The 26,449-nt window shown below is 37.0% G+C and overlaps 1 protein-coding gene and 1 long non-coding RNA gene across 7 annotated transcripts in view; one reads left to right on the top strand and one right to left on the bottom strand.

The window, feature by feature from the left end:
• Positions 1–17,357, bottom strand: part of LOC134221059 (peptide transporter family 1-like) — a 93,731-nt gene extending 76,374 nt beyond the window's left edge. The window contains exons 1-2 of one of the 6 annotated variants that reach the window (XM_062700243.1): positions 17,282–17,357; positions 16,454–16,876 (exon numbers count right to left, since the gene is read on the bottom strand). In XM_062700243.1, coding sequence (XP_062556227.1) covers positions 16,454–16,489 — 36 coding nt within the window. In that variant the 5' untranslated portion in view covers positions 16,490–16,876; positions 17,282–17,357. Of the gene's footprint in view, positions 1–16,453 lie in introns of all 6 variants that reach the window. The other 5 variants (XM_062700241.1, XM_062700239.1, XM_062700240.1 and 2 more) reach the window with 5 other exon arrangements.
• Positions 17,358–19,064: 1,707 nt separating this feature from the next.
• LOC134221061 (uncharacterized) lies at positions 19,065–19,649 on the top strand. Its single transcript, XR_009982185.1, has 3 exons — positions 19,065–19,217; positions 19,320–19,397; positions 19,473–19,649. It is a non-coding gene; the product is annotated as an uncharacterized LOC134221061 (long non-coding RNA).
• Positions 19,650–26,449: the final 6,800 nt, after the last annotated feature.

Genomic DNA, 26,449 nt, shown 5'->3' on the forward strand with positions numbered 1-26,449 from the left:
TTGTCGAATTTTAAAGTTATAGGAGACTGATACTTCTGTTATTATTTAGATTGCTACATGTCTAATTGTATGAATAAATAAATAAAATTTATGAAGCTTGTCATTTTATTTAAATAACACTATCACAAATATTTAAAGTTACCATCAGGGCCGGATTTAGCCGGAAGGGGGCCCCGGGGCCAATAGCTTGTGGGGGCCCCAAAATGTACAAAAAAGGGTGGTTTTTGTACATAAGAATTGTGGGGGCCCGGGGCCACGGCTCCCCCGGCCCCCCCATAAATCCGGCCCTGGTTACCATTAAATTGAATGAATGCGTATCAATTTTTTTTCTCTTCCACGAATATTCTCAAAAACAACTATATACAGCATTGGGTTCTGAAATTGTGGCTTAGATCGTTCCTTTAAGTCAATATTTTTTTTTCTGCTAAAAGCTCAAAATCTAAAAAAACGAAATGTTAAATTGAATCATTGTTTAAATTTACATGATCGTGTAAAATTAAACGATTGGATAGATTCAATTAAAAATACATGTAATGTAATTACGCATGACTACGTTTTCAATCCGTGTAAATTTAATATCTGACTCATTTTGCCTTTATTTTTATGCTCCAAATATGTGCATGAAAATAAACGTAAATTTACACAAAAATTAATACTGTGTATCAGCACGCTCGGCGGGCCACTACCCGGGATGCGGGTGGTCGCCGAGCAACTCGATGATATCATCGAGTTCGCGAACGCAAGTGAGAACATCAGTAAGGAACTGAAACAGAACCTTCGGATGCTTCGCCAGGCTGTTCGAGTCGCAAGACTAGAACAGGATGCGTTATTAGGCGGGTGGTGGGGAGAGAGAAGACCGACAAAGGTGCTCAAACCGATGCCTTCTCCTTCCTTGGAGGAGCAATCATGGCCCAAGAGGCGATTGACTAACCCGAAACGAATCAGGCAGCAATCCGGCGAAGGCGCTCAGAGCAAAGCCAAACGACGTGCAACCATAAAGGCCAAACGTTGTCTGGGCGGAGCAGATCGGGGTGCAGAGGATCCCGAAGGGCGTCGACTCGAGAAGGTGACTTCTCGGCCCAAAAAGGCGAACCAGGCGCAAGTCGCCGGGCCGCAAGAGGGTACCAGCCAGCCTGTGCCATCGGGGACCGAAAATCCCTGGCAGCTGGTCAGTAGGGCAAAGCGGAAGTCGAACGTATCTCGACCCGCAAAGAAAGCTAAAGACAGAGCCGAGGCCTTGTTAGTGAAAACTGATAAAGCAAAGTACGCTGAAGTCCCTAAATCGATGCGGGCGGCCGAAAAGCTTTCGGCACTGGGTCAGGACGTGCGAAGTTTCAGGCGCATCAAGACCGGTGAAATGATCTTGGTTCTGAAACGCGGAGCGCAGGCTAGTGGGACTGACTACAGGAAGCTGGCCCAAGAAGTCTTGGGTGACGACGCCGAGGTGAGGTCGTTGGGGGCGGAAGTGACCCTCCTGTGCAAGCAACTGGACGAGGTTACGAACGCAGACGCAGACTGTAAGGGCCCAGACCATAGCAACCTGTGTCGTCGCTTTGGTGAGGAAGGGTACAAGGCACATGAATGTGATAAGGCACCAAAGTGCCTTATTTGCGCCAGCAAAAACCAAGCCTGTAACCACGTTATGGGTAGGTCTTCGTGTCTCATCGGAGAGAAAAATAAGAATAAGCCGTGCAAGTAACACAGCTGAATCCTAACCACTGTGCAACTGCCCAGCAGCTGTTGTGGCAGTCGGTCTCGGAGTCGAGGACTGATGTCGCCCTCCTGTCCGACCCGTACAACGTCCCTGTCGGTAACGGCAATTGGGAGGCGGACGGGTCTAGGATGGCGGCTATTTGCACGACGGGACGGTACCCGATCCAAGAGGTGGTACACTCCTCTGCTGAGGGTGTCGCGATAGCTAAGATCGATGGTGTGTTCTATTGTAGCTGCTATGCCCCACCAAGGTGGCCATTAGAACAGTTCAATCAGATGATAGATAGGCAGGAGATTTCAACGCTTGGGCAGTGGAGTGGGGCAACCGCTGCACCAATCGAAGAGGCCAAGCGTTACTAGAGGCGCAAGCGAAGCTCGACGAAGTGCTAGTCAATGATGGTTCGGCTAGCACGTTCAGAAGGAACGGGGTCGAGTTATGGATTGACGTAACGTTTGTCAGTCCTGGTCTGGCACCAGACTTGGACTGGAGGGTGGGCGAGGGTTACGTGGGTTACGGTTATCAACGTGTTTCGCTTGTTAAGCAAAAGCACATTCCATCACGCACGCTGCAGTCCACAATGGAACAACTCTGAAAAAAAAAGACGGTCAAAACTTCGTTGAGACGTTTGATACAGATTAAGGTCACTCCTGACGGAATCCAAGTTACAAAGTGCTCGCGTTTTCGGGGGAACACCACTCGATACGGAAGCAACGCACAACTGTCATTTTGACGTAGGACTTACGTCTTTCTTTACTATACTGGGTGTCATTTAGATTTTTGGAAATCGAGAGCGTTACGCTGGAAGGGAAGATTTCGAACGTTACTAGCGCCTTTATCATTCGATGGATTTTTAAGATTTATATATCAATCCACTCGGACTCTCTCCACCATTTTGCCTATTTCATTGATACTTAAGATTATTAATGATAAGCTATTGAAAATTTTAATTCTTGTCAGAGCCAGTAAAAATTTCATATGTAGCCAATCCCGTGCATTCCTTACACGGACATCAAAATGCGGTATGTTACGGGCCTTATGGTCTACCGGAAGATTTTCTTTGTGTATGAAAGAAGCAGCGACTGTCGTGTGCGAGTCATTACAATTTGTGACAGCAGCGCGTACTGACGTGCTTTTTGCTTCCGCATGTTTCGTTCGTTCGTTCGCCGTTTACCTACACAGCGACAGCATGCAGTCACCAGCGGTAGAACTGCCGGTGGGTCTGCGAATATGCATGAAAGAAGTGGGCGCATTTTTTTGTCATTCTGTGCTTGATGATGGTCGGATGCAGTGGTGTTGGTTGCGATGGATGCAATCGCCCATCGCATCACTCGGAGTTCACGTCTAGAGGCCGATGGTGGCTGAGGTAGCGAGGGCAGTAGTGGTGGATGAAGAAGAATAAAATTAGAGAGATTTGGTCTGCTCATCCTGGTGTTTGGTTTCATAATCCACATGATCCCGGGAAGGGTACGAGTCATGGCATATGATTAACCATATGTTAAGTTGTGCTTTACACTAAACGAAACGTACATTAAAACATGGATATACTATAACAGTTCGGATTCCCCAGCAAAAAAAAATCAACTGCACTGATGAAAATAAAAATTTGAGTAAAATAATAATTACTTTCATTACTCAAAATAGTACATTTTACCCAAGTTTGAAAATTTTATAAATACACCCAAAAAACAAATTTGGCAATCATTGTATAAAATCTTGGCATATACAATTATGTACGCTTTTTATACAAATATTGTATTGAAATAATACAAATCTGTATTATTTCAATACAAAAATTGTATTAAAATCTTCCGAAATTGTGTATGCCAAATTATGATACAGTTTCTGTAAGGTTCTTATGCAGAATTTTATTAAAATCTGCCATCCGCTGGTTGGGTGTAAAATTTTTAAACTTCGAATACTATCATCAATAAGAAATCTATAAATGCCCCACATTTGCTTGAGTAAATAAGGGCTTAACAGCTAGAAACAAAGCGATTCTAATTATGTATTTAATTATTACTTTTATTCCAGAAGTTTTGAATAAACAAATTGCTAATAATTCTACACAGCATGGAAGTTGTCGTTTCCAATATCAATACTATAATCAAACTCCATAGATCCAAAAATTAGAAGTTAAATGTAAATACGTTACGTTTATACAAGTCCTACGTTTACTCGCGGTTATGTTGAAAACATTACCCATTGCCCGTTTTTGTTGATTTAGTTTTGCTGCATCGCAGCATGCGTGAAAAAATAAAAATGAATGTTCGTAGAATGTGTGCACAAAGTTGCCCATCAACATCTGGAGCATAAAATCCACTATTGTGTTAGAATGAGGCACCCGAGCAAAAATTATTTATTAGGATTTACGCGGATTTTTCACTATTTTTACGCGGTTTAACAAAAGGGCACATAGAAACCGCAAAAATCTTGTCTGATTTTCGAAGAAGTCGTTTTTTAAGCGGTTTTGTGCGTTAAGAGTTTTTACGCGACATTAATGTACTTCACACAATCCAGCGACATGACAGAAGTGCACGACTCATCAACTTCATTGCCTCGCAACTAGAGAAAAAATAACCCACATATTAGTCACCCGGTGGATGCTGCACACTGTCTTTAGATAGGTTATAGAACTGCCCGTGAAATAAAGAAGGAGAAACTCTGGTCAATTACCGTGCACGCACCTAACTTTGCGCATTTTGCGGTTATTTTTGTTATAGAATGCGCTTAAATTAAATTTCGAATTATAAGTACAACTTGTCAGTACAATATACATGTTATTATAACAGTGCATGCATTTTGCCGCTGTTAAATGACACATTTTTCATTTTATCATTCGAAATTTGTACTGAAAACAGTGAAAATGACCAAAATGGCGTGTTCTAAGCACACATGATAAGTGACGGTCGACCCGAAAAACTGTATTTTTTGTAAACTTTTACATTCGATGAGAACTGATTACACATGGATCCAATAATTATAATATTGTTGAAGCCATCTCATGAGAATTTGGTTTGTTATTTACATTTTTCGTTAAAATATATTATGCGCAATGTTCGGAACTTGTTTTCAATACAGTGTACCTAATTTTGCGCACAAGTCGTATTTCTTCGATATTTTCAATATTTATGATATACCTCGTCGGAAAAGGGTTTGCGCAAAAAAGAACTTTTGTTGGCTGTGGTCAATGTACATAAATGAGGATGTACATACACCAACAGACGTGAAAACATACTAAGTATGTCGAATCGTAAGAAAATAATGGCGGGGATCCCCATATTCTCAATTATGCTTATATATCCCTACAAACGGAATGAACATGACTTGTAATAGTAGTTTTAGTTGAAAAAATATAATTTGGATGAAAAATTGTATGATATACGCTGGCTTCGTGTTAGAAATTTTTCAAGTTATGTGCGCAAAGTTAGGCATATAATAAGGGTTCTGCTTTGAAGTTCAATTTACTATTTATTTCAATTTTTTGTACCAAATTTAGTTCTCAAACAATCATATGATAATAATACTACAGCATAGAAACTATTTCAGGCAGATATCTACTTTCTGTAAGTTGTACAAGCTGATTCAATTTTGCATTTCCTTAACTGCGCAAAGTATGGTGCGTGCACGGTATAAGCTAGATTTTATTTTGAAACTATATTTCTAAATTATTGTTGTAAGCTTTGTTTCAAGCAACATGTAGATAAACATAAAGATTTTTATATTTATTCATTTGAACTCTTGTCCTCTTTACTTCAGAAACTCTCAGACATTTATATGAATAGTGGCGATCCACTGCCAGATAATCGTATAATTGTCAATTAATACTTTGGGGACTTCAGAACCCCTCGCGGACCAGATTTAATACTGGTTTAATGATGTTTGTGATTTCTGATTTCTACAAACCTTTTTTCGTAGACTTCTAATAATTCATTTAAATAAATAAAACGTTAATCTGCTTAATTTGTTAATATTTTTGTAGAGTTAGTAATCAGACCTACTAGATAGTATTGCAACCAGGGCCAGACAATTTCATTTTCAATTGAAATTCGTCAGTCGAAAATGAATTCAGTATTCATCCCTTTCAATTGAAGCACGTCCTTTCATCTTCATAGTCATTTTCCTTTCAATATTAGAAAATCCATCTTCGTGCAAGTTCATTTGAAAAAGGTTGCCTTTCAATTGTGTTCATTTTTGAATTCACTAACATATTGACTTGAAGGACAGCAGTTCAATTCGTGTTGATTCTATGTTCAATGTCTGTACAAATAGAGCGGAACATACTGGAACGGCTCGATTCACAAAGATTCACGTTTTAGTTAATATTTTTTTTTCATATTCTATTTATTTTCTAATTGCTTAAAATTAATTCTGTCGAATGATAATTCTATCATAGTAGTGGAAATGTGAAGATGTCTTATTTGATAAACGAAATGGAAACATATCAGGTAATCAATATTTGAGCAACGCCTAACAATATATTCTTTGTCGTAAATAGAGTTTGTTACTGACAAACGCACCTCGCAACAAGCCTTTATCAGAAGCCAAACACAATATGACAAAAATTGTTTGCCTTGCATGCTCTGATATTTCCTAGAATACGATGCTAATTTTTAAATCATAGTCAGATTCTCGAATATTCTCATAAAAGCTGACACTATGATAGCATAAAATCGAAATTTGCTGCTATCGGGATGAAAAGTTAGCAACAAAATTGTCTTTTTTTGTTGCAGACAATTTTTTTTTCGGATCGTGTCATTATTATCTCAGACAAAAGCAAAGCTTTGTCGTTGGTTTTCTTTTGTTGCTTATTTCGCATGCGCATCCAAGAAAAATTGATTCCCTGAAACATATATACCATCGTTTTTATTATAGGCTATTACGGAATATTCCGCTTTCAAGTTTATTCATTTTTGTTGCTGATCAGTGCTGCCATATGCAAGAAATATACCTATAACATGTACCTATACGCGGTTTTTTTTTCATTGGTAAATAAACGGCATTACAATGGTGATGAAATTGATTTCCGGTTTGGTCAATGGATTTTTTGTATGACATTTTGCCACGTAATACCAATGACACACTGATGGTATAAGTACCATGGTGCAAGTATCTTGAAATGAGTACCATACCAATTATTGTCTTTATCAAAGATATTCTTGGAATAATTTTCTTGTCCTCTTGTACAATGGTACAAGTACCACAGGTGTGTCCTTAGTATAAGACAAGATTTAATGTATCTGAGTGGAATCGACACATTTCAATTATTTACTTTTTACTGCCAGTAATGGAGAGGTGAGATTGCAGCGTTTCCTACACTACTAAAAATCCACACATTATTACTGACAAAAATCGATAGATTTTATCAATAATATTTACAAGCGCACACATAATTATTCTCCACGCGAAGAAGAAATACAATTTATTTTCAAATAAAAAAGCAATAATTCAGTTTGGACTATGTTAGCAATAATAATATGTGGACTATATTGATTATATTTGCGTGGTATTATTGCAAAAATGTAGGTATAATATATACTACAGGGCCGGATGTATGGGGGGGCCGTGGCCCCGGGCCCCCACAAATCTTATGTACCAAAACCAACCTTTTTTGTACATTTTGGGGCCTCCACATACCGTCGGCCCCGGGGCCCCTTCCGGCTAAATCCGGCCCTGACACAGCAAATTGTTTCGAAAATTCAACAACATGAAAAATTGTAGCTCATCCCAACAAACTAAATAACATTTGATATTCAATTAAATTTGACTGAGTTTTACAACCAAGCACATTTTAAATTTATTTCGCTTTGGAAGATCAGTAAGATCGATTGAATATTGCGTTTATTTGCATGCTCCAAATATGTGCATAAAAATACATTTTAAATCCCAACATATTTTTATCTGTGTATATTATACATCAAAATTTACTCATAATTTTGTGCAAATGCGCATTTGGAAATATTACAACAGCCGCGCAGTGTATTGGATACAAATCACCCTTTAACAAAAAAAATAATCATTTGTTTGAGGAACTGTATAGAACATGCATTTCACACAACTCGGAGAAAACAACAAAATATTCAGTTCAATAAAAGTTAATTGCCTATGTTGCGGGTATTAAACCACCCGGCTTGGACATCAATTTACAATGTTCTCAGTAGGGTCGTGGGTTCGAGTCGCCCAATTGCGGAGCTCGCAAAGAAAGAAGTTAAATTCGAATTTTGTTACTGCTGATTTTCATTTTCTATTCAAATCATATTACTTAAAATATAATAGTACCATGAGTTGGAATCCTAATAAATAGTTGCCAGGTGTTAATATCCCATTGGGGATGGAATGCCAACAAGAAATAGGTTATAATGATCAATAGTGTAATTTAATTGAGTTTTTATCACCATTATATCAGCATTAAGGCTCCCCCAGACCTAAGGCAATGTTGTATCGCTTCCATATTAAAGACGACAGAATCGCTGTCGCCAAGCGATAGAACCGCGTCGTGACTGTCGCATCGCGTGTGTTTGGGGGAACCTTTATATATAGCATATATCAGGCATTATATCCATTATATAGATTAATTTTTATCGGCAACACTGGTACGCGGAATGAACTTTTCGTGTGACAGGTAGAATGAAATAAACAGACCAAAACAAAACTTAATCGAGTGGCTTCGGTGTTTTCCAGGGGGAGAAGGCGGATCACTGAATTCCTACCCCAACATGTGCGACATCGGGATTTGGTTCTAAACTGTAAACAACAGTGTTAATTCTCTACCACCTTTTTGTTATGGCGAGGCAATTTTTATGCACACTTTTGTTTTCGATATTTTATCAAAATTAAACACACATTCATGCAGCAATATAACGATGTGGTATGCTTGAGATACGTGCTTGATTATAGGGACTCGAAAAAGAATTTATTTGCAGTAACTAACCGAATATAAAAATGTTCGCAATATCGATTGTGCCCTAACACCGGTTCTAAGCTTCGATGCAGAGTACACGAGCTTTGTTCGCCAGTGACAAGCGTATGAGGCCCTTGGTGTTTTCCAGCAATTAGCACGAGAATAAAAGACGCAAAGACCGGGTTGTTTCCTTCGCACAGCCCTCAGAATACGAAATGTGCACCGCTGCCGATATTATTGTAGCGCCACTGTTTAAAATCTGTCATGCATCTGAACTTTAATTTCCAGGGAAAGAAAATGTTTGGAGTTAAAATTAGTCTCCCAAAGAAATTTCGAAGATTTTTATTTTGGAAAATCATAAGAGTTTCCATTGGAATTTCCCAAATGTTAACATTACAAACGCAGAAGACTCTGGATCTAGAATTCCGAACAATTTTTATTGGAAATTCCAATTTGCAACAATAACTATTGCGATTTTTTTGCTAGCAAATCAGTAACTGTTAAGCACGAAGAAGTACGTCTACACTATTTGAAAACCATACATACAGGCTATCCTCAAGCTGAGTCGATTGGTATGTAACACTGTGGGTCTCCGGGCCTCGTATCAAAACTACGATTTTAGAACGATGCCATTTTTAATAGCCTGAAATCAGCATAATATTAACGCGTATTAGCAGGTGACAATTCCTATTTTCATTGTGCTAATTTGCCGCTTGCGTTGTTGGGAGGGTAAAAACTTGCATCGTCCCACAGGGAAATCACTCCTTCACTTGAAGTAAATTTCATCTCATTTGAACGAAGATATGCTTACCTTCGATGAATCAGGTCTAGAATCATTCACGCTTTCATTTGAAGTATTATTCCATTTCAATTGAAAGAGTTTAGATGAAAATGAATTCTGAAATGATTTCCGGAGGATTCACCTCAGACAAGAAGTGGCGTATAGTGAATTCATTAGCAAAGAATGAATCGACTGCACGAAAGCAACACCAGCTAGAGTGTAATGAAGTTTGGCAAGAATCATTTTCCTTTTATCGCTTCGACGATATAGAACCCTGATTGCAACTAAAATAATTATCCAGACGATATGTTTTCATCAGAATCATGAGTAGGACAATGCCTTGACTGTCCCACACAGGAACATTCGTGCATGTGTAAGGCATGTCCCACTTGTTCTACGTCTACCCACTCCCATCGCCACTGCACAATGGTCCACAAAGCCAAATTAAGTGGAAATAGTTATTTTGAGCTTTTAATAGCAGAGTTAGAAAAAAACTTTGTTCTACAAAGTTGTTTCTAATAATAAGGACGTTTTTCGGTTGTTGATGAAAATTAGGGTTGTCCTTATTTCCAAGAAATAGGAAAAATAACTTTTTGATCTACAAAAATAAAGGTAAATATTGTTCTTCAAAGTTATAGCTCTATTAATTCCAATAATTTTGCTGATAAAAATGTCGTCTGTAGCTCTTAAATTGACGGAACTAGAGCGTTTTTCACATTTCAACTTAGGGTAGTCCCATAAAAAATAGTTTTTTCCGTTCCAACTTTTTTATTTCAAATTTCTCAGTAAAGTCGTCTTCAGTCGACTTTTAGAGCTCATCAAGATGCAATTTTTCGTGATAGTAGCTTGATATCTGTTGCAGATCAAAAGCTATTTACATTTTACTTAGAAAAATTAGTATTTTTTTTAAAAAGGTTATATCTCTGGATAGCGCGGACATAAATCACATATTTTCCCATCATTTTAAAGAGTAAGCTGTAAAGTATATCATATCAGACAGGTGTTTTTCTTGTATCTCGAGTAACACCGGTCTAAGGTGTGTCGAAAATACTCTAAGTTCATTCCAATGTTGTTTTTATGATAGAACCCCAGAGACCCCTTGTGTCACATACCAAACGACAATGCTCGAGAAGTTAAAGTGATGTCTGTGTGTGGGTATGAGTGTGCATGTATGTATGTGCACGAAAAAACTCACTCATCTTTCGGGAACTTATCTTTAACATGTTCGCCGACAACAAGTTTCGACGAGGAATTCTGTCCCATTTCATTGAAAATAGATCTATATTGGACATTGGGGAAATATTATTTTCTCATAATGTATGATAATGTTCTCCAATACCGCTTGTTTTTTTTTCATAATTTTGTGTATGATTACACAATAAATACAGACAAAATTTATATAACAAATAATGAGTCTGAAAACGCTTCACAAGTTTCTCGAAGGCGATATTTATAACAAACCTGATTTGAAAAAGTTATGGCAAACAAAACTCTGTTATAACAGGCAATGATCTTTTCGATCATTTAGTAATTTGGGTTCGATCATTTAGTAGTTTGTCAATAACTGATTCCAGAGGCTGAATTTCAAATGTTTTGCATGATGGACTTCTACTGTGACGCTTTCCCTACAACTCTGCCTAGCAGGTCGTTATTTGAATTACATTTAGCTTGAGGTTGAGCTTGATGACCATATATTTGGTAGTGGCTACCCCGCCCATACTCCGATCTGGCCAATTTTCAATAGGAAACAATTGTAGAGTATTCTGCGTCGAATGCAACTTGTTGCGTGTAAATCGGTTAAGGATAAGTGCCTGAAAAATGAGTGAATTTTTTTTACTCAATTTTTCTATAAAAATAAGTGGTATTTTGGCCATAACTTCCGAGCCCATAGTCCGATCTGGCCAATTTTCAATAGGAAACATTGGTAGAGTATCCTGCGTCGAATGCGAACACATACACACAGACATCACTTCAATTCGTCGAGGTGAGTCGATCGGTATATACTATGGGTCTCCGGGCCTTCTATAAAAAGTTTGTTTTTGGAGCGATCATATAGCCTTTACGTATACTTAGTATACGAGAAAGGCAAAAATGTCTACTTATTCAGTATAGATGCTATAAATAGATTCAATCATATTCCTTCCCATTCCATGACATGCATGACAAAAGCATTCCTTATGATGTCACGGACTCCAGAATTCATAACCAATAGGGGAAATCGCCAAATGTTGAACGGCTAATTTTTTCGCCTATTGTTGAACGCACGTGCATTTCTTATGGGCGTTCAACAATAGGCGAAAAAATTAGCCGTTCAACATTTGGCGATTTCCCCTACTAGAGCATTAGCCTTGCGGACAATGGCGAAGGATTGTCAATCCGAATATGGCGACAACTTTCCTGGGCATTGCGTAACCAATTTACTTGCCAATTGCCATACAAGATACATGCTCATCCACATGCTTTTTGGAATTATTCTTTGAAAGTTTCTGCAGAATAAACATATTTCCACAATAAAAGTCTTCCCTGTACTCCACTATTTTATGGATATTTCAAATTTCACCATAGTACTCCTAAAATTTCAAAATTATTCTTGGAACTATTCCATTTTTTGTTCGATCTTTGTCGAAGTTAATTTAGGATGTCTTCCATTCATTTCGATATGGTTGTCTTCAAACTTTTTCAGAAAGGTAATTGTAAAATACCTATATAGTAAAAGTTTATATCACCACATTTTTGTAATGTTAGTAAAAATAAGAAAAGTTAATAAAAAAATCACTTAATTATTTTCAAAAAAAAAAGAAAAAAACTGGGAGAAACGTCAAAATAAATAAACATATTGTTAAATCAACTAACAGGTGTATCGACGTAGCAAAATTGATAGTTGAAATCACAACCATTTTGATCGCTGGCGATAACAATCACGATTGTTGAATGAACACAAAAAATTGGAAAAATATATAAATGTATTCAACAGTCTAAGACGAGTTAAGTACTCTCCATTTAATTCCACCAATTATTTTCGATATCTTTGCAGATACGTATTTCGACAACAACTGTGTGGTCGAAATACGTATCTGCAAAGATATCGAAAATAATTGGTGGAATTAAATGGAGAGTACTTAACTCGTCTTAGACGGTTGACAAAAAATAGGTTGAATTCAACAACAATGTTTGTAAGCCCTCAGATAACAAACATTTTTGTCGAGTTAGACCCTTTTTTTGCGAACAAACGATTTTTTGCGTGATGTAAACATTGCGTCTTATTGTTGTTTTTGTAGATTCATTGTTTAGTTACTTCTGCCTTATAAATGGCTGAAACATTTGAACATTTTTTTGAAGAGATTTCATGAAATTCTGTTCAGGTACATTTACACTTCAGGTATCCAAAAGTCAAAACGAACTTTTATCAAGATGGGGTTAATTTTCCTAAATATCCAATTGTGATTAAGAACTGCATTTATTATGACGATAGACTTCGCTCGAATTTATGCATTTCGTACGTATTAGGGGCTGCCCATATATCACGTAAACAGGCTTTGTTCAGTTTTATATAGCTCATCCCGCATCGTGGACTTTTGCTCATATAAGTTATCAAAAATTTGTTATAAATTCATAAATTCAATATCTCGGTTCGGTATGGACGGGTTGCGCTGAAATATTCACACAAATCGTAGAACTCTCTGGGGAATCGTGCAAATCTGGTTCACAAGTTCACTGCACAAAGCTGCCAGACCTCGTTTTACCCTAATGCCTCTTGTTTGATTTACAGTAAAGAGATTGAGAAAAAACAGGCACCGTACTGCTACACTCCACCGGTGATTGTTAGATTTTCTAAAACTTCTGCATAAGAACCTACCAAAACCTGTATAAGAATTGCAGGGTTGTTACGGAGATCCTGAAATATTTTCCGCGCCAAATCCGCGCTGACTGAAATCAAATCCGCGCCATTTCCGCGCTAAAGAAACTAATCTAAATTCCCAGAACTAAATTTTAAGCAAATACGTGAAATATCAATTTTGGTTACCACAATTTGCTAAACGTCTTCTATTCGAGGTCGTTTTTTAATATTCCTGATTTTAAATATGATTAAAAGCTTCAATTTTGCACATGTTTGTACCAAATTGAAAATAGGACTAAGAAAATCGCAGTTAATTTAACAATCTAAGTTTTCGCTACTAGAAATACTGAAGTAAACAAGAACTAAACAGCCAAAACTATTTCAATACGGTGCGCTTTTTCAATGAGATGATGATTTTGACATTTTTTGTTCCATTATTGTCAGTGGATGTCGGCACAAAGATGCATTGATATACAAGAAATGTTTAGGCAAGATTTGATCATAATTGATGAATAGATGAACTTGGCAAATCACAAATAATTTGTCGAAAACGGTAATTTCTTCTGAAGCAACTTTGCAACTTTGTTGTAATTATAAACCTGCGTAGAGCTTCGAAATTTCCCGAGAATATCTGTCGAAATTCATCCTGGTTTTCTTGCAAAAGTTCCCCAGATAACTTATGCGGAAATTAATTCTGGAATTTTGTTATAAATTGAATATAATAATTTGTTGAAAATTCCAGCAAATTATTCAAAAACAACCTGCGGGAAATATTTAGAGACCACATGCGGACATCCCTTCATTAATTCCTGCGGAAAAAGGTTTGGAAATTCATACAGAAATTGACTGTGGGTGACTTGCTGCGTAAAATTCGTCAAAATTGCGTAAAATTTGTCAAATTCGAGGTGCAATTTGTAAGTTTTTTCTAGAGATATTCCTGTGATTACCGCTAACAAAATGTTTGAGAAAATCGCAACGTAATTTCTTGCGGAAATTTCTCTGGGACTCTGGGAAAAAAATCTGCCGGAAATACATTCGGAGTTTCCTTCATGAATTCCTGTGGAAATCGGTTTGGAAATTTCTGAAGACTTCCTTTGGTGAATGCCGGTGAACAACATTCCGAGAATTCTTTCGTAAATTCAAGACAACATTACTGCAAACTTTTTTACAGTAATTGCTGCGGTTCAAGAAACCACCCCATTATTTTAAAAATTTAACGGATTCTAAATGCTGCATTAAATTCTTCATAGAATCCTTGTCAAAATTTCTTAGGAGGCTTCGTAATTTTTCTGTGTGTATTCCTGTGAAAATATCATCGGAGTTATCCGAAAATATTGCAAAAAATACTCATGAAATTACCACGTTTTTACAGGAATATCTTTTGAAGATCACCTTTTAATATTTGAACAAATTTCTGCGGAAGCACTTACCGTTTTGACTCAAATGCCGAACGTGACTCATATTCCAAACACTCGTTTTAAAAAGGCCATTTAGGCTTTTTTCGTGTATTTTTATCCATAGGAGCTTGAATTCGTTTGTAATCCTCATGCTCAGTTCGGAAAACAGATGAAAATTATAGTGTTAGGGCGCTAAAACGCCAGTGTTCTGAATATGAGTCATGTTCGGGATTTAAGTCAAAACGGTATTAAAATGAGGCATCTGCATAACATCAAGGAACATTTTTGTTAAGAAAATTATTTTGAGCTTTTTAGTGGAATGTTTTCACCTGTCATAAGACGAGTTTAAACAATCCCATTGAATTCCACCACTTAATTGTATCCTGACAGATACGTATTTCGACCTCAACAGTAAGGTAAGTCGAGTCAAGTACGAGACACCGAAGACGGCCTTACTGTTGAGGTCGAAATATGTATCTGTCAGGATACAATTAAGTGGTGGAATTCAATGGGATTGTTTAAACTCGTCTTATGACAGGTGAACATTTTTGTGTTTTCAATTGTTGCATATTCTTTTTGGCTATGGATGAATGCTATGAAAGTAATATAAAATGTTCTACACTATGGGAGAAATCCTGAAGAAAAATGATATATCATGCTATGTGATTCATCGTGAAAGGAATAATCAATAAGAAACCGACAAATATCCTGGAATTACGACGAAATTGGTGAGATAAAAAATGAGGGTTCATGTCCTTGAACAGACATGTTTTGAATGCGTCATTTTTAGAATGCATTAAAAATGACAAGTAGAGCCACTCTCTTCATAACATTTGTTTAATGAATGCTCAAGTGCGTCAGTGATGAACTTAATCAAATATTAAAAATTCACTCTAATAAAGAAATAAAAACAAAATAAGTGTGTAATCATGGCATTCAATAAAAGCTTGTAAACATCCGAAAAATAATGTGAGTAATTGACTGCAAACGTAAATTTTGTTTTCAATAACTATTGCTAACGAAGATAAAGCCCATCTAGATAGATCATAAAACTAATTTTCAAATAAACGTCCAGAAAATCCTGAGATCTAGCATTTTATTTATTAAATTTTCACCTTAAACTAAATCCGCGCCAAATCCGCGCGAAGTCCTAAAATCGTTATGTAAATCCGCGCCAAATCCGCGAAAATCGCGAAATCCGCGTAGTCGTAACAACCCTGGAATTGGGCATTACGAAAATGCTAGATTCTTGTATAAATATTGTATGAGACCTTACAATTTTGCAAGCTTTTCTTACAATAATTGTTTGTGAGTTTACATTTTTTGTATGAGAATCTAACAATTTCTCATATGCCCATTTCTTATACAGGTTAAGGTAGGTTCTTATACAGAACAGTCGCTGGTTGGGTGTACAAAAACGTAATAGTTTTGAACTTACAACCTATTAAAAAACATGCTAGAAACTATTAGGGTAAGTCTACCGGTTTTGGCCACCTTAGTGCGATATTTAACCAACTCTGAAAAATGCATATTTTCCAAAAACTATAGATCAGTTTAAATGGCGAAAAAGCATAAGCAATATATCTCCTGTTAAAGCTAATAAAATTCTCGAAAATTGTTTTATTTTTGAAGTTATGTGAGAAACTGGCCCAATTAGGAACATGTCCAAAACTGGTACAGTTACCCTAAATAGGACGCAAACTGTAACCAATAACAACGGTAATGCTCAAGTTCTGGGTACACTTCTGTTACAGCGTTGCTATTCATTACGATCGCCAATGCAATAAAAAATAATTAGTTACGGGAGAAGGAATTTCATAATTACCGGTGAGCTCGATACCTCGAACCGCGTTGAAACCATTTTGGCTTATCGCTAAATGTTGGCTGCCGTTGTTTCACTATCTAATGTGGTCTGCAAACTGCTTTCTGCTGGATGTGTAGCTCCGAGCAAATTGAAATTTACCCTCGCACTATCAATCCGTTTTACATGCAACGACCGGACGGTCAGGATAGGTGATCTCCGCTTATCTGCAGTGGGTAATGCACTCTGTTTGAACAACTAAATCGAACGTCTACAGACAATGGGTTGTTACTTCACACTAATAACTTTCTGATGTAATCTTTCTGATTCACCATGAACCATACCGGACTCATTGGTAACCAAATTACAATTAGTTTACACGAATACAAATACAGTTTGCAATTAAAACTTGCACATTGTGTTTCCCCTATTTATCTTTCTCGAATGCTGTGGTGTTCGAATTGATTTTTTTGGAAAGCACCATAATTTGATAACGATTCACTTGCTCGGTTTATTGATCCAATGCACGATCGACGGCCACAGACATTTGCACGTTTTCCGTTAAATTTCCATGCGTAAATATAAAAAAAGATCAACCTTTTTCTTCAATATCCAATCAAAACATGCACACCACACACAATATCTTCTATTGGTCCAGTGTCTCTGTTGACATGCTGAGCTGCCGTGATATAACCTTGTAGCTGCGCCGGCCGAGTTTCGTGCTTTTGAGAACAAACTATCGTACACTATCGAAAAGTGAAACCACAGTCTACCACGCGAGATTGCGTAAAGTAAGCGGGCAAACAAGTGTGATCGTTGGCGAACAATGATATCAACTGAAGGAGAACGAACCTCGCTGCTGTTCGGCTACTGGGAGACTGAGCCCGCGGCCGAAATGTTGAACCATAATAAATGTAGAAAATGAGTTTTTAATAACTTCGCTGCACATAAGCCACCTAGACCGACGCGAGACGGAACCGGCGCCGGAACAAGTATTGGAATTTAGCCTAGAGAATACTAGTTTTCTATAACGATAGTGCTACAATAGTTGAAATTAACTGATTTATTTCAAAGTTTACTCAAAATGTTTTTCCTATAGTAAGGAAATTGGTAACTACACTTTGTTTTCAAGCAAAGGTAGAGCCCTTACATGGCTTTTCAATTTTCACCCTAATCTTTTGTGCGCCGTTAATTATGAGAAATGTCAAAAAAATGTCATGGCATTGCTATTACTAATTTCTTAATAACTTTTTTCATAATTCATTTACAGTTCGATTAACATGTAGTACTTAAAGGGTCCTAGAACTTTGTCGAACAGATCATCGTTCTAAATACAAAGTGTAAGCCATGGGAGCGAGATTTAAAAAATGTCACGAAATGTCATGACATTAATGTCATTTGATACTAATTCGGCTCTCACGCCGCCAATATCGTATTTAGAGAAATTACCTGTAAAAACAAATTTTCGGGTCCTTTAAGAGCTACATGTTTATATGGAAAAAATAATTGTAAATTACTTGTGAGAAAAGTTATTAGCAAGTTAGTCCCATGACATCGATATGACATTTCCCGTCACATGATGTGGTACGGCGTGGTTTTGAGCTTAATGGTCCAATGCACCGAAATGAACACTTGCATGAACTCGATGAATGAAAAAGTATTCATTCTAAGTAAACAGCGCCCGTCTCAAACGTCAATGATGAACTCGGTGCATTGGACCATGGTGAATTTAAATACTCCAGTTGACAGATACCCGAGCAAACGGAAATAGCTAAATAATATCAAACTGTGATTAAATAGCAAAATGAGATATGGGCTTGATTGGTATAAGAGATAAAAGATCAGACAATTTCGATATCTTGCACAAAAATATCATAAGGAGATCAAGTTATGCTGCAGACACCTTCGATTTTGGCAACAAAGTTATTCATTTTTTGCAAAACAAAATTTATTTTTATTTTGGGAGTTTCCGGCACATTGAAATTGACGATCGTTTGTTGATCTACAGCAGCCAAACAAAAACTCTCCAGATCTTCGCTGTACGTTTCAAGATTTCTGATAATAAACTGAATGCTTGCGCATCAGAGATCAAGGCGAGTGCTTATCTGAAGAGAACAACTCTGACAAGAATAACGGTCGAGCTGGATAAATTGAAATCGTTTGGAGGTAGGACGAAAAAGATTGAAACTATTTTTAAGAAACGAAGGCATCAAAATTACTCCGACACGTGTCAAATGCAGCCCGAATACCAGTCGCCGTCGCCGTTTTCTCTCGAAACTGTCGACGACGGGTGGTGCTTTTCGCAGATACACAGCAAAAAATATATTAATTTGCAGCGACGGAATTCCCTAAAACGTACCTAATAATTCGATGTAATTAATGATTAACCGTACTTTCACATCACATCAACGCATTATTACATCGATCGCCATGAGATTCAGTCGATAAAAATCATGATCAAGCTACACGAACAAAACTTAAAATTCATCATCTTCTCCTATGATAATACATTCAAAATGCTGTACGTGCACAATAAAATATAATATTACCGAAATTGACGTAATATTGCCTCAAAAAATATGGGACGAGCGCGTCACAGTAACAGCGGCTTCTGACAGTCAGCCATGTTTTCATTTTCTACTTCCATAAAAGGACACGGTGGTGGAGCATTTTTTGTTATTTTAATAATGAATTGCTCATCCTAGTTGCTGTTAGGATCCTATAACACGGGGATTATTAAAGTACACATCGATCAATTTTCATCGGAGAGAGAAAAACGGCTCTGCAGGTAAGTTATTCACAAATTTTATTCTCAGCAGCGGAAGGGTAAAATATGGTCTCCAGAGCGCTGATCGAAAATTTGTTCTTCATTTGATTTTTCGAGTTTCAGGTAGAATAACCAGGACTCGCTTCAATGGCCCATCAAAAAATCTGTCATCGATAGGAAACAAAACATGTATTTTCGCAGGTATGTAACTAAATCGTTTTATTATCCGCCCAGCCAGATTAAATGGTAAAAATGTTGTTCCTGGTATACTTGCAGAATCGAAAGCCACTGCCTACCAACAAGGCAAAGGATCACCGGATATAAAAACTTACTTTTCGCGGTGTTGCGAAGATCACTCAGGAATGCTGAAATGAAAAAAATGAGCGGAAAACGGAGACTCCGTCCGGTGTATACGGATGATTCGCCTTGAAGGTTTGGATAAAAGGTGAAGAAAGCAAATGACTCAGAAATATTGATTAAAAATTATATTTTAAGAGTGGATATTGGAAATGAAACATTTCAAGTTAAAAACATGAAATTTAAAATTTTTGTTTAAAAATTTAAAACCTAAAAATTTCAAATTTCTTTAAATTTTGAATTTCAAATGTTCTATTTTTAATTTTAACTTACAATTTTAAATTTAAATTTGAAATTTTAAATTTTATTTTGAATTCAAAATCTTAAATCGGAAACCTTAATTTTAAAATTTGAACTTTAAATTTAAATTTATCAGTCCTACATTAAGATTATTAAGTCATTTTTTCTTTTCGAATTTTCAAGGCGCCAAACTCTTAGTAGGGTAAATCACTACTTGGGCCTATGGACCCGATTCCCGGCTCACTGCACAGAAAACTAATGATTTATACTGTTTGGGAGCCGTAGGTTTATGATTGATAATTTTTAAAAAGTCTCCTATTTATTTCGCACAATACTCAATATTCTTCAACCATTTATTTTACTCCTAATCGATCCAATCCAAATAGAAAATAAAAATGTTGATATCAAACTTTCGCTCCTCGTTGCAACACCACTGAGCCGGAGTGAATCTTTTCACTTTTACAAAACGGTATCATCAAATAAACACCTACCTGAAAATCGTCACAGTGGTCGATCAAAAAATCACCTCGGCCCGAGAACTTCTAGCCGTACAATGCTGCCAAAAGGCCTGGAGTTTTATTTTAGTATGAAGATAATCCTTCATCGTTAATAGGAAACTGTCTAATACGTTGACGCTTTCATGTTATTTTTTTTATCTCGATTTCAAAAATTTAATTCATGTTTTTGAAAGGATTTTGCATGAATGAATATACCTTCTCAAACAAATATAAATTATCAATAATACCATCTGTCATCACGTTGTCGTGGAACGTGCATATTTTTGTTTACGTCGCATTTTCTACCGTCCCGAAAGAGAGAATGAGAGTAGGGTGTTGAGAGATTGAGTAAAATATTGCGCATGCCGAAGAGCCTTGAGGTATGCCGGAAAAGCTATCGCTGTGACTGAAATGAGTGCTGCACCACGTTAATTTAAATCAAATAAAAGCTTTTTCAAACGGCGTTTAGCAAGTATAGCTAATTTTTAGGCATAGATGAACCCCATTGCAGTATTACACGGCCCACAAAATTCAGGAAAAGTTGTTCCTTGTCATACATTTCAATTAAATAATGCAGCCGTACGCATGTTAGGCCGGGAATGGGGTATGAAGTTTCTTTTAAAAATTACTCCAAAAATCCCTGAACGAGTTTCTTCGGTAATTCCTCCGGAACATCCTACAGGAGTTCCTCCTGAAATTCATCTAAGAATTCCTTCGAAGATGTCCCCGGATAAACCTGCTAAAGTTCCTTAGGAAATTCTTCTCAAAACTCCTGTGCAAATTCGTTCAGGAATTTCTTCAGATAATCACCCAGGAGTCCCAAAAACACCTTCAAAATTCCTTCACATATTTCTCTAAAATTTTTAAAGGTTCTAAATTCTAAAAATTCTAATTGCTTCAAGAGTTCCTCTGAAAATTCCTCCAGAAGATCCTCCGGAAACTCCTTAGGGAAGCATCAACAGAAATTCCTTCAGGAAATTCTTCGGATATTCATCTAAGAATTCCTTCGGAATTTCTTCAATAGTTCCTACGAAAAGTCCGAAAGGAGTTACTCCAACAATTGCTCTCAAAATTCCTTCAGAAGATCATCCGAAAAATCCTTTGGGGTTTTCTCTGGAAATTTCTCCTGGAATTCCGCCGATAACTCCTTCAAAGATTCTTCCGGATTTATCCAAAAAATCTTCCAAGATTTCCTCCAGAAATTTCTCCGGACATTCCTTCAGAAATTCTTACAGGAGTTCCTTTGAAAATCTCTAAAGTGGTGTAAGTAAATGGAATTGTACGTACTTTTCTTACCAGGAGTTTCTTCGGCAAATCCTTCACGAGTTTCCTTGAAAATTCTTCCAGGAGCTCCATTGAAAATTTCTCTAGAAGTACATCTGAAAAAAAAATTTGAGGATATTTTGGGAGAAATTACGAAAGAAAGAACTTCTGGAGAGAGTCCTAAAGGCATTTCTTCAGGAAATTTGGGACAAATTACCAATCAGAGGGAGGGTAGAGAGAGTGGAGGTCCACTGGAGGAATTTTCAAAGAAACTCCTGGGGGAACTTTCGGAGAAATTACTTAAGGAACTCCTGAAGGACTTTTTGGAGGAACCGAAGAACTACCGAAGGATTCCTTTAGGATTTTTTAAGAGTAAATCATAGAAGAGCTCTCATTGAAATTTACGACAATAACTTCGAAGCAGTTTTTGTAGTAACTTCTGGAAGAACTCTTGAAATAATTTCTGAAGAATCTCCTGGCGGAATTTCAACGGAATTTCATGCAGGAGTTCCTGCGAAAATTCATCCAGGAATTCTTCAGGAATTTCCCCAAATAGTTCCTTCAGAAAGACCGAAAGAAATTCCTCCAAAAATTACTCTCGAAATTCCTTCAGAAGATCCTCCGAAAAATCCTTTAGGATTTTTTCTGGAAATGGCTCCAGGAATTCCTCCGGAAATTTCTCCGATATCTCCTTCGAAGATTCTTTCGGGAATTTCTTCAAGAGTTTATCCAAAACGTCTTACAAGATTTCCTCCAGAAATTCTCCCAGGAGTTCCTTTGGAAATCAATACGGAAGTACCTCCAAGAGTTACTCCGAAAATTAATCAAAATAATTTTCTTACCCTCCAGGGGTTTCTCCGGCAATTCTTCCACGAGTTCCCCTGAAAATTGTACCAGGAGCTCCTCCGGGAATTTCTCCAGGAGTTCCTCCGAAAAAAATTTGAGGCTTTTTATGAAAAAATTTCCGAAGCAACTCCTGGACGATTTTCCGAAAGAATTTCGGAGAAAGTCCTAAAGTCATTTCTTCAGGAATTTTGGGACAAGTTTCCGCAGGTACTCCTGGTGGTTTCACTTGAGGAATTTTTGGAGGAACTCCTGGAATTTCAGGAAATTCCTTCAACAGATTCTTCAGAAATGTTTCTAGCAGTTTCTACAAAATTTTCCATAAGAGTTCCTTGAGAAATTCATCCATGAATTCTTTAGGAATTTCGCTCAAGAGTTCCTTCGAAAGGTCCACCAGGAGTTCCACCACATGTTCCTTTCGAAATTCCTTCCGGAGATACTACGAGAATGCCTTAGAAAATTCTTCCGTAAATTACTTCAATAATACCTCCAGGGGTACCCCAAAAAATCACTCAAGAAGTTCTCCAGAAGAGTCCTCAAAGAGTTCTTTCGAGAATTCTTTCAGTGATCATTCGGAAAATCCTTCAGGAAATCTCTCGATTTTTTTTAAAGCTGTTCTGGGTGAAAATTCCGGTGAAACTCTTGGAGAACTCGAAAGAACCCGAAAGAACTCGAATTTTCGAAAGAACTACCTGTATTTACGCAAGAATTTTGGGAGGAATTTCTGGAGGAACTCCTGGAGGTTTTTTCGAAGGAACTTGTTGAATTTTCAAAGGAAACACTGGAAGTTTTGCGAAGGATTCCTTTCAAAAAGTTCGTTGGTATTTCTGGAGAAACTCCTGGGTAATTTTTGAATGGTTTTCCTGAAGTAAATCATGACGAAAATTTCGGAAGAATTTGTGTAGCTACTCCTGTAGGAATTTATGAAGACATTTTTGAAGAAAATCCTGGAGGAATTTACGGAAGTATTTTCAAGCAGTTTTTGTAGTATTTTTTGGAAGAACTGCTGGAGCGATTTCTGGAAGAACTGCAATGGACTTTCCGTAGGAACTCTCGAGGATTTTCCGAAACTCCTGGAGAATTATGTCGGAACTATTTCCAGCCTTTCCAGAGAACCTCTGGCTCTGCCCCTCTGCTCTTGGAATTGCCGGGGAAATAGTTTCCAACGGAGTTTGTGGAGGAATGAAAATTGCTCCTGGAGGAATTTTGGGAGAAATTTCTAGAAGATCTCTAGCAGACTTTCCGTAGGAACCCTTAGAGAAATTTCAGGAAGAATTCCTAAATAAATATCCGAAGGAGTTGGAGGAATTTCCGAAGGAACTCCTGAAAGAATTACCGCAGAAGCCTTTGAAGTAATTTTCGGATCAGTTTTCAAAGAATTTCCGGAAAAAAACTATTTTGGAGGAATTCCTGAAGAAATTTAAAGAAAAAACTCCTGGAGAAGTTCCTGTAAGTATTTGCGAAAGTATTTTCGAATAAAAATTTGGAATAATTTACGGAGAAATTTCGGGCGGGGTTCCGAGAGGAGCTCCTGACAGACTTTTCGGTGCAATCTTTGGATGAATTTAGGAAGGATTTTCGGATGAATGTCCGTAGGAGCTCCTTGAGGAATTCCCGAAAAAAAAACTCCTGTAGGAATTTCGAGAAAAATATCACTCCTGGTTGGCTACTCACAAATACTCATGAAGGAATTTCTTAGGGAATACGTGGATGAATTTGGAAATCTTAAAATTTGCGGAAGAACTTCTGATGGTATTTACGGAGGAACTCCTAGAGCTGTTTATGTAGTAATTTTCGGAAGAACTCATGGAGGAACCTTTGAAAAAACTCTTGGCAGACTTTCCGTCGAATTTCCGGAGAAATTCCTGGATCAATATCTGAAGAAACTCCTGGGAAAATATCCGTAAGATTTCCTCGATGAATTTCCGGATGAAATACTTGCTGAATTTCCGTTGGGGCTCCTTGGGAAATATCCGGAGGATATATTGACGAATTCTCCGGCGCATTTTTCGAAGGAACTTCTGAGAGAGTTTCCCGAAGAACTCATGCAATAATCCCCGGAAGAACTCCTGGATGAATTTCGGGATAAATTTCTGGACTTTTAGTCGGACTTTCGGCAGAAGGAGGAATTTGAATTCCAGGGGAAACTTTCGGAGGAATTTGAATTCCAGGGGAAACTTTCGGAGGAATTGCTGGATGTACACCAAATGATATCCTGCAGGAACTTTTAAGGGATTCCTGAAGTTATTTTCAGAGGAACTCCTTGAGAAATTTCCGGAAAACTATGGAGGAGTTTCCGAAAGAAATTTACGGAGGAATTTCCGATGGTGTTTTTGGAGGAACTCTTCAAGGAATTTCCAAAAGAATTCTTCGTTAAGTAGAATATATATCAAATATTAACAAAAATATGTTTTATGTAAGGTACACTGGGGGAAGTGGAAAAGGAAAAATCGATAGTGCATGTTTGAATTAGTGTAAAACCAGTTTAAATGATTTAAATGCGTTCATTCAAAATGGGCTATTAAAAACAGTCAATTTTGCACCAACTGTGCGGTAATTCATACCATTTTGGTCGCTTGAAATTTATGGAAATAGATTTTAAAATTAGGAGTTGTTTTTCCACTTACCCTAGTGGGATGGGGTAAGTGGAAAACCCATGTTGCCTTGACCTTCAATAGTGATGAGTAGCTACATATAACTAAAATCAATACTATAATTGCTCTGAGTATCTTTTGTGGAATAATTGCATTACCTTAACGGAAAAGATCCTCAAGGAATTCTCGTAATAGCTAGGGGAGGGCTGGTTTTGCCTTCTCGGACACTTAGTGTACGTAAAGTCTATATGTTCGCCCCAAAGATGAACATTTTAAAGGAAAACTGGGACTTACAGGGTTATAAACTAATAAACTTAGTTTAACGAATTGAGATGATGTCTGTATGTGCGTATTTGTATACGTACAAAATTATCAGCTATTCTTAAGCACTTGTCCTTAACCGATTTGTTCGCAAAAAAATTGCGTTCAACGGCGAAACTTGTTAGGAATAAAAATCAATGTGAATTATAGAATATATTTACCTATCAGTGCTATTTTTAACTTTCTTATATATTTTTTTTCATATGTAAAACATGTGAAAGGAATCAGTACCGATAGGTGGATTAATCAGGCATTTTCTCATTTATATGAGTTCAAGCACCACTGGAATCACAATGATAACAAAGAAGGAACATATCAAGATTCACAGCTATCGAAATAAACCCTGGAGGGAAGAAAAAATTGCGTAATTAGAACATTATCCACTTCCCCCGCAGTGTTTGATACCTGGGGTAAGTGTAAAATCTTTGAATTATTTGCTTTCTTGGTACAAACCACTACCAATTGAATGGGATTAGTTTAATTGTATTATAATGGTCACCTGTGATATAAATTCACTTGAAAAAGGAACAATTGGAGCAAATAAGAATTAATTTTATGAATGCAAATATCAATTTTTCGCGAAACCTAAAATTACAGTTCAAGCGAAAACCGTGTTAGTGTATGTGTTATACAAATATCAGCATAGTATTAGTGTGAGCATCAAAGTATAACATTGTATGATGCTATGATGTGGTAAAAACTGTAAAGTATGTACAATTCCAATTTTTCGAGTCGATTTTTACACTTACCCCCTTTTTCCACTTCCCCCAGTGTACCTTATAAAATATATTCATGCCGAACCTCGTTGTCTCCGCCTATTGGGAATGATCTATTACGCCGTTGCCGACAATATGTTTAACGGCGAACAAATCACCATAAAATTTTAAAAAAAACAAATCACCATAAAATTTTGAAAAAACCTTGAAATATGTACTTATTTTTAAGCCTGAAAAACTGAAAAACTACGAATAAAAGATCTTGAAAATCCGATAACCACAAAAAAACGAAGAATTGCCACAGTTTTCATAGGTTCATTAATTACAATCATTCCTTATTTCAAAATACTATTATTTGAAACGGAAATCAATAATTTGTTATAATATTATATACCAATAAGCAAATGTATGAGAATAAACAA

This window comes from Armigeres subalbatus, chromosome 3, assembly GCF_024139115.2.
Source record: "Armigeres subalbatus isolate Guangzhou_Male chromosome 3, GZ_Asu_2, whole genome shotgun sequence".
NCBI classification, from domain to species: Eukaryota; Metazoa; Arthropoda; class Insecta; order Diptera; family Culicidae; genus Armigeres; species Armigeres subalbatus.